The 12,144-nt window shown below is 42.4% G+C and overlaps 1 protein-coding gene across 1 annotated transcript in view; it reads left to right on the top strand.

The window, feature by feature from the left end:
* The first annotated feature begins 502 nt into the window (after window positions 1-502).
* Window positions 503-12,144, top strand: part of ENPP3 (ectonucleotide pyrophosphatase/phosphodiesterase 3) — a 45,207-nt gene continuing 33,565 nt past the window's right edge. The window contains exons 1-5 of the mRNA XM_086632078.1: window positions 503-646; window positions 4,102-4,180; window positions 5,565-5,687; window positions 7,890-8,015; window positions 10,358-10,418. Coding sequence (XP_086488204.1) covers window positions 503-646; window positions 4,102-4,180; window positions 5,565-5,687; window positions 7,890-8,015; window positions 10,358-10,418 — 533 coding nt within the window. The remainder of the gene's footprint in view (window positions 647-4,101; window positions 4,181-5,564; window positions 5,688-7,889; window positions 8,016-10,357; window positions 10,419-12,144) is intronic.

The following is a 12,144-nucleotide window of genomic DNA, read 5'->3' as shown; positions in this document are numbered from 1 at the left end:
GTGACAAGGAAGGCTTGAAACTAAACAGGAGGAATCCTCTGTTGCTAAGAGAAGGGACCTGAAAACATAGTCGTGAAACAGAGCAGGAGTTACCAAACTGTCTACTTTCATTTTGGTTTTGTTTAATGTATTTAACACTTTCTTTGAAGATAAGAAATACTCTGGATGACAAGCTTTTAACCAAATAGTTGAGTACTTGAATTTGTGTCATTTTTGCATTTTATTGCTTAGCAACATATTACTCCTAATCTCCAGTTAAGAGTTTGCCTAACGCCATCCTTATCTCGAAATATGACAGGCAGGTTCAGTGTCACAGATATGCTTTTCAGCCTTTGACCATTCCGAGTCGTCTTTCTGCTTGCTTTGGCTTCCTGCAAACCTATCACTGATGCAAAAGCTAGGATCTCATAAAAAACCTGTGAACAAGGTATGTACACACTTGAAGCAGGAGTAGCGTCTTAGTCGCAGCTAACCCAGCTGGGCAGGCTGCGGAATGCAGCATATGTGCAGCCACGAGGCAGATCTCGGCAAAATGGAGCTTCAGGATATCATCAGGCATCAAAGCGGACATTTGGACGAGGTGTCTTTAAAACCAGCAGAGTATGTGAAGAAAAAACACCTCCAGAAATACAAAGCCATCTGTGCTGTAAGTAGCTGCTGTTCTTCAGGGCTGCTATTTTAGCAATTCTCAAATCTGCAGAATTTTTACAAGTTTCATTGTATTTATATCATCATTCAGGGCACTTGAAGTTTTACAGCATGAATGCACTAACTTGTCTGGCAGATTTCTAAAGTTCTTCTAGTACTTATCAAGCAAATTTGTGTGGGTTTTTTTTTTTTCTGGAGATTAACTGCACTTCTTGTTTTGCTACAATAACTTGACAGTTCTTTTGTGCAGTAAAGACATTGCTTCAATACTTAATTTATGAATTTTTTTTTTTTAAAACAGGTGTGTTTGTGGCCAAAGGAGCCACAGTTCCTTTTGGCTTACTTTTTAACCTTTGGATTTGTCATTAACAAAACAGAACATGTAGGCAAAGCGTTGGTGAAAAGCAATCAGGAATCAAATCGTGGGAAAAGTCTAATGAACCATTTTGTACAGTATTGTCAGTCCCACATCTCAAACATTGTGTCAACTCTTTCTGTCTTCCGTAGGGCTTTAATTGTAAATAATAATGTGTAGGGCTTTTCTTATGTTTTTTAAATCTTTTGTTGTAGCCAGTACACAGTTTAAAGCTTCTGTTCGTGACCACAGAAGAAACATTAAATGGGGGGAGATATATATATGAACGTGTATATGTTTGCACAAGCTCTTGCATTTGTAAATTGGAATTTAAACAGGTACTGAATGACTTAAAACTTAATTTTGAAAACAGCTTTATGAAAAAGAGAGTCAGGTTATGATACTCTTTAGCTCTGTGTCATCAGAACAATTCACATAGCACAACTTCCTATTTAGTGCTGCATTGTGCAAGGATTGTGTAAAATATAAGGGAAATATTGGAAATTGAGAAAAAAAAAGAGAAGATAATATAACAGACATTTTTTCCTTAAGTCTTGAGTACAAATAAATGAATCATGAGGAACAATGTGGGAAAATACCTAACTATTATGGAAATTAAATTATACTTTTAAGAGGTTCTTGGAAGAGTGAAGTGAGAATTTTAAGTATCCTAAAACAGGTTCATTCTTCCAAAAGCACTAGTTTTCAAATGCCTGCCTGTGAAAAATCAAAATCTAAATAATGGAGGTGTAAACTGTTAATGTTCTACACAGTTTATCTGCCCTTTTGATAAACTGTATGCATGAAGTACTTCCTTGGCAACTTTCTCCTGAAAGCTTAGGCAGAGAATTTTATATTCACAAACAGTAGTCACAGTGTCTAATAAGTCCTCCACAGAACAGAGCATATGCGTTAGGAGCAACTTTTTTATGAATAATTAGCTGTAGTCCTGAATTTAGACATAGAAGTTAGCTGTGGAGAGTCTGAAGATTTGAGTAGGTACTAGCAATGTTATTTCACCTTGAGGATGAATATCCCAAAATCAGGGATCTTTGTGTAAGTGCTATAATAAATGCAGCATCTCATCTGTACACTTGCTATGAGTTTTGGGGTTTTACTTCAGCTCTCATTGCTTGCAGCAGTGGAAACGTTTGCTGCTGTATTAGCTGTACCTTCAATTTAGTATCATCTGTTTATTTCAATTACAAATATGAGTTTTTAATGAAAATGGAGGGTAAAACCGTAGTGGACTTTAAGGTGAAAAGTGCATGTCCTGGTGATTGGGCTGATCTGTGCTCAGGGAAACAAGACCTGTTAGGTTACCCTGGCAGCATTATCGTCCCTGCCCAGAAAGAGTGGCCACTGTCCTAGCCCAAATGCACCCCCTGATTCTCAGTCCTTGCTGACTGGATGTAGGATTAAACTGCTGCCTTCACACCTGGGGTCTGTCTTCAAGAGACTTGAGTATTTCTGCCTTTTTGGACAAACTTTCCAAACACACTTATCCCATCTATTTATCCTACCCAGTTATCTCACCAATAGCATTTCCATTCCCATTCCTACTTTTTCCTGTACAAAAAACAGGGAGTGAGCAGCAAGAAGATAGTAGAAGTAGGAGAGAGAAAGTCTGAAGGAAGTAGCTTTGGTGTTGCTGGTGTTTGGTGTTGCTTGGGAAAAAATCAGTGACGTAAGGCTGGAGAAGGTGGGCAGCAAGGGAGAAACAGGAAATTTTTGAGCATGATCGCAGGGATCATAGCAGCAGGAAGAAAAAGTGTGGGATCTGGGAGGAGCCCTTCCAACTGTTCCTGTCCAGAGGAAGAGGTATGTGCTGCACCAGACTCACAGTTAGCTCTCCTGGTTGTCCCTGTTAGAGGGCTAGTTGGAGCATGCCACACTCCTGACTTTCTGGATTGCACGCCTGGATCTTCTTGGTCTATGGGAAGGAATAATGAGCGCTTAAGACTGTCCCAGCGTGGAGCTGCTCCATGGATAAATTGTACACCCATGGCTGAGAATTGCACAGCCCTCCCTGCAGCCACACTGCTGCCCGGCACCTGCAAGGCAGGATGGGTGGTAACAAAAGAGAGGTTTTTAGAGTGTTTTTGTGAGCAGAGATGGGCAAAATGTAACAGGACAGCATATGTGCACTTGATTATATCCTACCCATAGGTACAGTTTTTTTTCAGCTCCTTATAATTGCTGTAGTCTCAGTTAAGAGGCTCCATTACAGTGATACTGGGCATGAGGGTAAGCATCTCTTATTTCTACTTTATTTTGAATCTTAGTATTTGCTAGTGCCTGGTGGTTCCTGGAAATGGCAGAAGACAAAAGAAAGCTCTGAGGCAAAAATGGAAAGAAAACTGGTCTGGTTTATGGTACTTTTCTGTGATACGCATCTTCTTTCCCATCGTTGCCTAAGTGAAGGGGAGAGCGCACACAGTGCGAAGTACTCTGAGAGGGTTGTCACTTTTCACTCTGCCCTTCAGCCAGCGTACATCGCCATTCTTCTTGAGTGTCTGTTAAGCTGATAGAGGTCTCCTCAGTTATTTTCCCAAACATTATGCTGCTTTCTGTGATGAGATCTCCTTCAGCGGTTTGTCTTTTCCCAATTTCCTCTTAACCTCACTAGTGGAGTGACTTATTACGAGAAACTGGCATGTGGATGAAAATGTGACACTTGCAGCCTCAATCTAGCTCAGTCTCTTAAGAAATCCCTGTGAGCATTTCAGGAAAATACACATGCTAAATAAAATGAATTGCCTTCTTTTTACACAGACAAAGAGTTTGCAAAATGAGGAAATATATTGATTACTTCCTGCTATCTTTTTCCCAGCAAAGACTGCCAGATTGCAACATGGCCATAGGTTAAAAGTGCAATATTAAGGCCTTGGCTTGTAAGCAGTTCAGAGGATTATCATTCTTGTGCCTCTCCTATCTTCAGGCTCAGAATGTCTCCAATTTTTTGATGAACAAATTCAGAGAAATGAATACTTCATAAGACATCACACGTTCATAGAAGTAATCACACAATTAATTTCTAACAAACGTAACAATTTACCACAATTGTGAACTTTAATTTTTGTGTGTCTATGTGACAGGTTCTGCTGTGTGCTTTGGTGGTTGTATCCCTGGGACTAGGCTTAGGATTAGGACTAAACCGTGGAGGCCAGGAGCGAGGTATGTTTATGATAATTTCAGCATAATTGAGGCTAGGTCTGGTAAAGGCCTTCAGCAGAGACTCTTTTATAGCATGATGTAAATGCTCTGTGAAAACTTATCACCTCTGAAAATAAAGATCTTGCGTTTTTCAGGTTGAGTTGTATAAAAACTGTACTCTTGCAATCTACTTGAAAAACGTATCCTAAACCACTGAGTGCCGTGCTTCTCTTTCCAGAAGTGTTAAACCTAGATCACAACAGGTTTGGAAATTTTCTTATAATAACACTTTTAGGAAATTTGAGATAGGAGTGCAATATATTTTGTAGATGAAACATCATTGGACCATCTTCGGGACTCACACTTCAGGCCATTTGGCATAGTTCAGGTGGACAATGTCAAAACCGATTATAAATTTTCTCTGAAAACTTTGGTTTCTGTGAAACTATGGTAAAAAGGGAATAGTGCTTTCATTTGGTGGAAGGTTATTTTTCAGTTAGAAAAACAAAGTAGCATTTTCATATCAGGAGGTCAAGCCAGGTGAGAATAAACAAACCACAGGGTGAATTAATTAAATCACTTCATTTAGAAATCGAAACAATCGTAATCTCATACCGGAGGAATTCAAGGAAGCACAGTCTCTTTCTCATTCCTAATCAACTGTCCTGGTTTTTCATATGACCAAATTCCTCAGGTGTATGTCACAGGGAAGACTAAAGCTGTGGATATCCATGTATTTTTGCACAGAACGTTGTACTGGCCATGGGTCCCGCCGAGCCAAGCTTGTTCGCAGCCAACATCACAGCGTTGGCCCGTCCCTGTCCCCTGGGAGGTGCCTGGTGCCTAGGCTGGGGCTGCCCTGGTGCCCCCCACTGCCCTGCTCCCAGCCAGGGCAGTGGGACAGGCCCTGGCTGCCCACTCTGCCCACCGCCCCCAGGGAGCCCATGGCCCTGGGCACCCGGCCCTGAGGAAGCCCCCATCCCATTCAGCTCCCTGGCAGGAACGCTAGGAAATGTCCAAAGTAGGAGTTGCTCTTCCTCTTGCATCCCAGACCCAGAAATGAGCAGGGCCGATGCCAGTTTTCCCCTCCTCGTGCCAGGAGGGTGAGACACCTGGGCATTGCCTTCTGTGCCACCTGTCCCGCTGCGGGAACAGCCCTGCCACAGGCCCTGGGCACAAACACCCACCAGGTCCTTCAGCATCCAGAGGACTTCCTATGGCTTTCGTTTTGCCTTGGCAACCTGTGGGCTAGTGACTGCGTTGGGAGATGACTTGGGGAAATGGATTTGTGAAATTATTCAGCACATTTCTCCTTAAACGTGCATCCCATGCCCATGATCCATTCAGCTGACCAGTCTGGGACAGGGTTATCCGAGCGCTCAGACTCACTGCCTTCTCCTTACAGTCAGCTGCAGACACCAGTGCGATGAGCCGCATGGGAAAGCGGCGTCTGGCTGCCGGTGCGACAGTGACTGCAGGGAACGTCAGGACTGCTGCTGGGACTACGAGGACACCTGCGTGGAGCCAAGTACGTTTGTCGTGGTTTTAGGCTGATCCAGCAACTAAAACTCACACAGTCGCTCTTTCTCCAGTAAAGTAGAGAGGAGAAAAAAAAAATAAAAGGGACTGAGGGTTGAGACAAGAGGGAGCACCCACCAACCATGGTCCCGGGCAAACCAGACAGGGCTTTCTCAAAGCAAAACAGTTTATTAATGGTTGCTTAGAAGGACAAAGGGAAACAAAACCGGTTACTCGAGAGGACAGAAAGAAACAAAACCAGATCTTAAAACCGACACCTTCCCCCCCCCCTTTCCTTTTCCTCCCGGCTCTGTCTCCTCCCCCCAGCAGCACAGGGGGCAGGGACTGGGGGAGTGCAGGTCAGTTCATTCCGTGCTGTTACTGCTGCTTCTTTCTTAAAGGAAAAGGAGTCCTTACACCCTTTTCCCCTGCTCCAGTGGATCCCCTACCCACGAGGAAAAATCCACAAACTTCTCCAGCATGAGTCCAGCCCACTGGAAACAATCCTTCCCCACAGATTGCTCCAGTGTGGGCTTTACCACAATCTCGGATTCTTAGGGAGTTGTAGCCACTTGCTCCGGCGTGGGTCGTCACGCAGACTCCAGATGCCTCTCTGCCTTGTTGTGCATCCCAACACGACCATCCTCAGGCTCAGGCGTCTTCCCTCCACGGGCTGAGAGTGGGTCTCTGCTCCACCGAGGCCGTCCTGGCTGCAGGGGGGCCACCTGCCATCTCACCACCGGCTGCAGGGGAAACTCGGCTCCGGCACACCTCCTCCCGCTCCATCCTCACTGACCTGCTGTCGATGTGGCCATTTCTCTCAGATCTCAGTCCTCTCCAGGTGAACTCAGCCCAGTGGGCACCCCGGGAGTGGGGTGCCCCCGAGTTCCCCAGCCGGCTCCGCCACCGCCATCCTCAGTGAGTGGCGCCGGCCCGACGCAGGCAGCCGCCCGGCCGGGAGCCAGGGAGCAGGGGCAGTGCCCTCCTCCTCTCCTCGATCCTGGGCAAAGCACCTTTTCCGGTTCCTTTGTCCCGACTTAAATAGGGCAATTCGCAGAGGCGCCCTATTGGCTCAACCCTGAGGGGGACAGGAGTCCGATCTGGTGGCCAGAACCAGGTCTGACCCGGTTCCAAAACCGGGGAGGTCACAGGGGCCAAAACCCCTCTCCTGCCACCAGAACCCCCACCCCCTCCACATCAAACCATGACAACATTCCTTTACAGGCAGTGCTCACTGGTTTCCATTTTATTTTGGGTTTGTTTTTTCACATGATAGTAATAGGAAAAGGAAAAATTCTTGTATTTGCACAGATATATGGAAGTTATGTCCCATTCCCTCAGGGTGAGAAGGACGTGGCAGTGTGGAGCTGCTGCTGCACTCACATGGCTAGAGGGACATCACTTGGGGACCTGGCAAGACACGCAATCTTCCTGCGTCTTTCTCAAGTCAGATCCCTGTATTTTCGTCCCCTGTGGATAACCAAAGCATTTGCAGTGCGTATTTCCTGGCCCAGATAAAGCTGTGGAAGAACATAAGCGGAAATCGCAGGTTATCTTTGACCTGGCCCTAAAACAATGTCACTGTGCCAGTTCTTGCGCTTTTGAAAATGAGCGGTTGTTTCCCGGCCTCGTGCAGCGCTCCATGACGGCCTGGGGTCGGAGGGGTGTGCTCATCTTCCAGGGAACTGGCCTGGCTCTGCGTCGAGGCCAGACTCTTCTCCAGTTGCTCTCTCGGCTCTCCTGGTGGCTGCTCAGATGTTTCTTCATCCTTATCGTTTTTTTCTGTCCACTTCAGCCCTTAAATCTCTTTTTTTGCTGTCTGCTGGGAATCACATGCAGGAGCAGGAGAAAGATCCATTTCCTTCTCTTTCTCTTCTGTAGGACAAATGTAGGTTTGATTATTTTTTAAGAAAACTTCCTGGAAGGGTTGAAGGCATTGAAGAGGGTGACTTTGGGGAGACCTTTGTAAAATAAGTTATTCTGTGACTCTGTGTTACCATTCGATGGTTGCAGAAATAGGCTTTATGTGTTAAACGAAATCTTGAGTTTTCCTTTCAGGTAAAACTTCTAAAGTAACTCAAGCAGGTCATAGCTTAACAATTTTTTTATTTTTTTTTTTACCTGTTTGGGGGATTTCCACACAAAGGAGTTTACATAAGATTCTGTGAACTGAATCATAATCTAATCATAATCTTTTTCTTCCAATTTTCAGCCCGGTCTTGGAGGTGCACTAATTTCCGTTGTGGTGAGACACGGATATCTGAAACTTACTGCTCTTGTTCTGATGATTGCTTGCAGAAAAAAGACTGCTGTGTAAACTACAATAGCGTTTGCAAAGGTAAATTAAAAGTAAAAAAGATTTATATGTAAGTTGCCCAGTCAAATAAATAGATGGGCAATCATGGCAAGTATAAATGTAGATACATTTGTTTCTGCAGATTAGAGTCTTACAGTGACGTTTTGGAAAATGAAGATGTTTCGAGGTGAAGCTTTTGGTATTTTTGGATGGGAAAAGTGAATGTGTGTCATTCATAAAAATATTTTGAATATTGTAGCAGTATACCAAATGTAGGGTTTTGGGGTTGTTTCTTTTTTTTTTTTTTTTTTTCCCAAAATCAATGGAGGCATGTTTTCTGCTTCAAACGTCGTGCAATCCAAAGTACATATTGTAGTAATCATCTCTAATTTAAGATTAAATAGGCACAAATACAAACTGGGCACAAGGTGGGTTGAGAGTAGCCCTGAAGAGAAGGCTTTGGGGGTGTTTATAGATGAGAAGCTCAGCATGAGCCGGCAGTGCGCTCATACGGCCCAGAAGGTCAACCACATCCTGGGATGCTTCAAGAGAAGCGTGGTCAGCAGGTCAAGAGAGGTGATTCTCCCCCTTTACTCTGCTCTTGTGAGACCCCACCTCGAATACTGCATCCAATTCTGGTGTCCCCACCATAAGAGAGACATAGATCTGTTGGAGCATGTTCAGAGGAGGGCCACAAAGATGATCCAGGGGCTGGAGCACCTCTGCTATGAGGACAAATTGCGGGAGCTGGGATTGTTCAGCCTTGAAAAGAGAAGACTTCGGGGGGACCTAATAACTGCCTTCCAATACCTGAAGGGAACCTACAGGAAGGCTGGGGAGGGACTTTTTACGAGAGTGTCCACTGATAGGACAAGGGGAAATGGGTTTAAGTTGAAGGAGAACAGATTTAGATTAGATCTTAGGAAGAAATTCTTCAGTACGAGGGTGGTGAGACTTTGGAATAAATTGCCCAGAGAAGTTGTGGATGCCCCCTCCCTGGAGGTGTTCAAGGCCAGGTTGGATGGAGCCTTGAGTAGCCTGGTCTAGTTGAGAGGCATCCCTGCCCATGACAGGGAGGTTGGATTAGATGATCTCTAAGGTCCCTTCCAGCCTATGCCATTCTATGATTCTATGATTTTCCTTTTTATTAGAAATCAATTTTCAGATTGGATTTCTTATTTCTGAATATCTTTATTCATGACAGATTGTTTCTTACAGACTCCAGCTAAACATGTAAAGAATATGACTGGTAAAATCAAATTGCAGGAATGATACCTGAGGAGTATACAGTGGCATAAAACATGGTATCTGTTATCAGAATTCCTTTATATTGTGGAGTGGCAGACATTTAAGGCAACTCCTGCAAAATTATTTTTGCCACCTAAACGCAAATTAAACCTAAAAGCAGTCAGAAGTTTGACTAGGTGTTAAATTGATTGAGCTGATATCGTTAACGTCACTCTACATCCCTGCCTTTGGCTGCTTACTGGAGAGAAGCTATGGTGAGCCGAGAACTTCAACAGCCACTGCTTCTTCTCTTTTCTTTATATTTTTTGCTTCCTCGGATACTTTCCTTCTTTCTTCTCTTGTTGACTTCCCTTATTTCTTCCAAAGAGATGGGCAAACATTATCATAAATGAGTATAGCTGTGAAGCAGGTGGAGAATATTCAAAGGAGAACAGAAGGAATTGAAACTTTAAAGCCATGGTTAACAAGGAAAGATTGAAGGAGTTTGAGGTCTTTACAGAGAAAAAAAAAAAGGCTAAAGGGAGCCATGACAATCATCTCTAAATATGTAAGTGGTATCTGCAAAAAAAGAAGGCAGTAATCTGGTGTGAACAGAATACAGTTTAAATATTTTCCATTTCAAACCAGATAAAACTGAGGCTAAGCTTAGATATCAGGAAGAATTTCTTTACAGAGAGGGTTGTGAAGTATTGGAACAGGCTGCCCAGGGAGGTGGTGGAGTCCCCATCCCTGGAGGTGTTTAAAAACCGTGTGGATTTGGTGTTGAGCAACATGGTTTAGGGACTCTGACAGTGCAGGGTGAATGGTTGGACTCGATGATCTTGCAGGTCTCTTCCAACCAGACGATTCTATGATTCTATAGAGATTTCTTCTCTATTTTACTTGTTTGCTTGTCTATGTAGGATATGTACTGGTCTTTAACTTACAATTGTAAGCATTAGACCTTTCAGGGTTTGAGGGCCTAATAGGTTACACTAAATGATTTCTACAGATATCTTTAGCCTGACGTTTCTGCAATTCTGTATTGAAGCAGAAAAGGTAACAGAAAAAGTTCTATAAAGGTCAGCTAGTAAACCTCTTTGTTGTTTGTGTGGGACTTTTTCACACTGACTCAGTATTTTCTTTTGTCCTTTTAGGTGAAATACCTTGGGTAGAAGAACCATGTGTATCACTTGAAACTCCTCAGTGTCCAGATGGGTAGGATAAAATAATTTAGCAAATAAAATCATTGTGATGGTCAGAAATACGCTAGTGGCCTGAAGCATATTTACTGAGAATAAGGTTCCTGCCCTGAAGAATACTCTATAGAAGTGGTTTGTGGCTAGCAATGTTTTTTCTTTCTAAAACCTTTGTCATTTTGTTGCACATTCATTTATCATTTACAGTTTAGAGCAGAGTACAGGAGTTCAAATCTAGATTGAAAGTCCATTTGCAAAGACCTGGAAGAATTGCTAGAGTTGTCTCAAGGTTCATATGTCATGAATTGTTCATAGTCCATTTTATGTTACTGTATTATATCTGTGACTATTCAGATAAATCACCTTATGCAAGCTGTAATAACTGTTAGAATCTGTGACTGCAATTATTTTTCTAAGTAACAGGGTGTTTTTTTTTTCTTGAGTTATCTGCGGGGAGAAAGGTGTGTTAAAAGTGAAGCTATGAAAGTAGCCGTGTATCTACATAGTAATTCTGATGTCCAGCTGTAGATATTTTGCTATTTGTGCAGTATTGCAGAATTATAGTCTAGGCAGAAACACAGTTTAGAAGTTGTTAAATGGATTATTTTCTGGTTCAGTTATGCTATTTGTGATGTTATCCATTGTTCTATCTATCTTACTGCCAGTTTAGTTTAATTATAGCAATTAAACCTTTAGCATTGTGGCCTCTTCACGGGTTCCTGCGTGCACGTCCCAACACAGGTATAAAAATATACTTTTTGGTTTAACAGGTAACTTGCTGAGTTAACACAGTTAACAGAATCACAGAAGGGATCCTTTAAGTGCTGTAAACAGCATTGCTGTATAAAGCTCCATTTAATTTCAGTTTCAAGTCAGGAAGCTGTTTTGTACAAACTGTTTTTATACAAAGTGTCGATGCCAGTGTACTTCTCTGTTTTGGAAAGATGACTGTGAATGAGAAACAACTTGGGATAGTGATTATCACCTGATGTGAATATATAACTTTTTCTTTAATAGTTATCACTCAAAGTATTAGTCCAAAAAATGGAGTAGTTATTAGTAACTGCATTTTATCAATCATTTTCTCCCCAAATATTTTCCAGGCTTATGTAGTGAATCATTCCTATAAATTACAAATAGTTGGGGTTTTTTTTTAAGATACTAGGTGTAGTGACGCCTACTTTAAACTACATTTTCAATTTAATTCTATGTTTATAGTTTTTGTAAACTTTTTTTAGTTTTATTTCTTTGTATGTTTCTAAGGATACTGTGGAATATATAATGATGGTTAACAAAAGCACTGAATTTGCAGAACTAGACAACTTGCTCCTACTGATTTTGTCACCTGATGTTATGAAAAAAGGTGCTATAGCACCAGCACTTTAAAACTGCTAATGCATTTTTCTTTAGGAGTCCTTTTAGGTTGGTTAAGAGAAAGCATGTTTAATAACTTTGAAGTTTATTTTCACAGCTATCACCTTCTACTTAGAATTTTTATAACAAGAATGTAAACACTGCTTTAGAGATCAGCTTCAGTTATTGCCTACTTTATCATACCTACTGTATGAACCCAGATCTGAGGCTTTTATCCTTGTTTCTTTATATAAAGTCTTATCTTAGGTACATTAGCAGCTACTGCATTCCTTTTGTAGCTTTGAGCGCAGTTTGTCAGAGGTCTTGAGGGAGAGAAGTGTTTTCCAGCTCCGTGAGAGCTGGGAAACTGGAAAGATAGAATCCACAAAGAA

The sequence above is a fragment of the Tauraco erythrolophus genome, chromosome 2 (genome assembly GCF_009769465.1).
Source record: "Tauraco erythrolophus isolate bTauEry1 chromosome 2, bTauEry1.pri, whole genome shotgun sequence".
In the NCBI taxonomy this organism is placed as follows: Eukaryota; Metazoa; Chordata; class Aves; order Musophagiformes; family Musophagidae; genus Tauraco; species Tauraco erythrolophus.
This window is presented reverse-complemented; position numbering and strand designations above follow the sequence as displayed.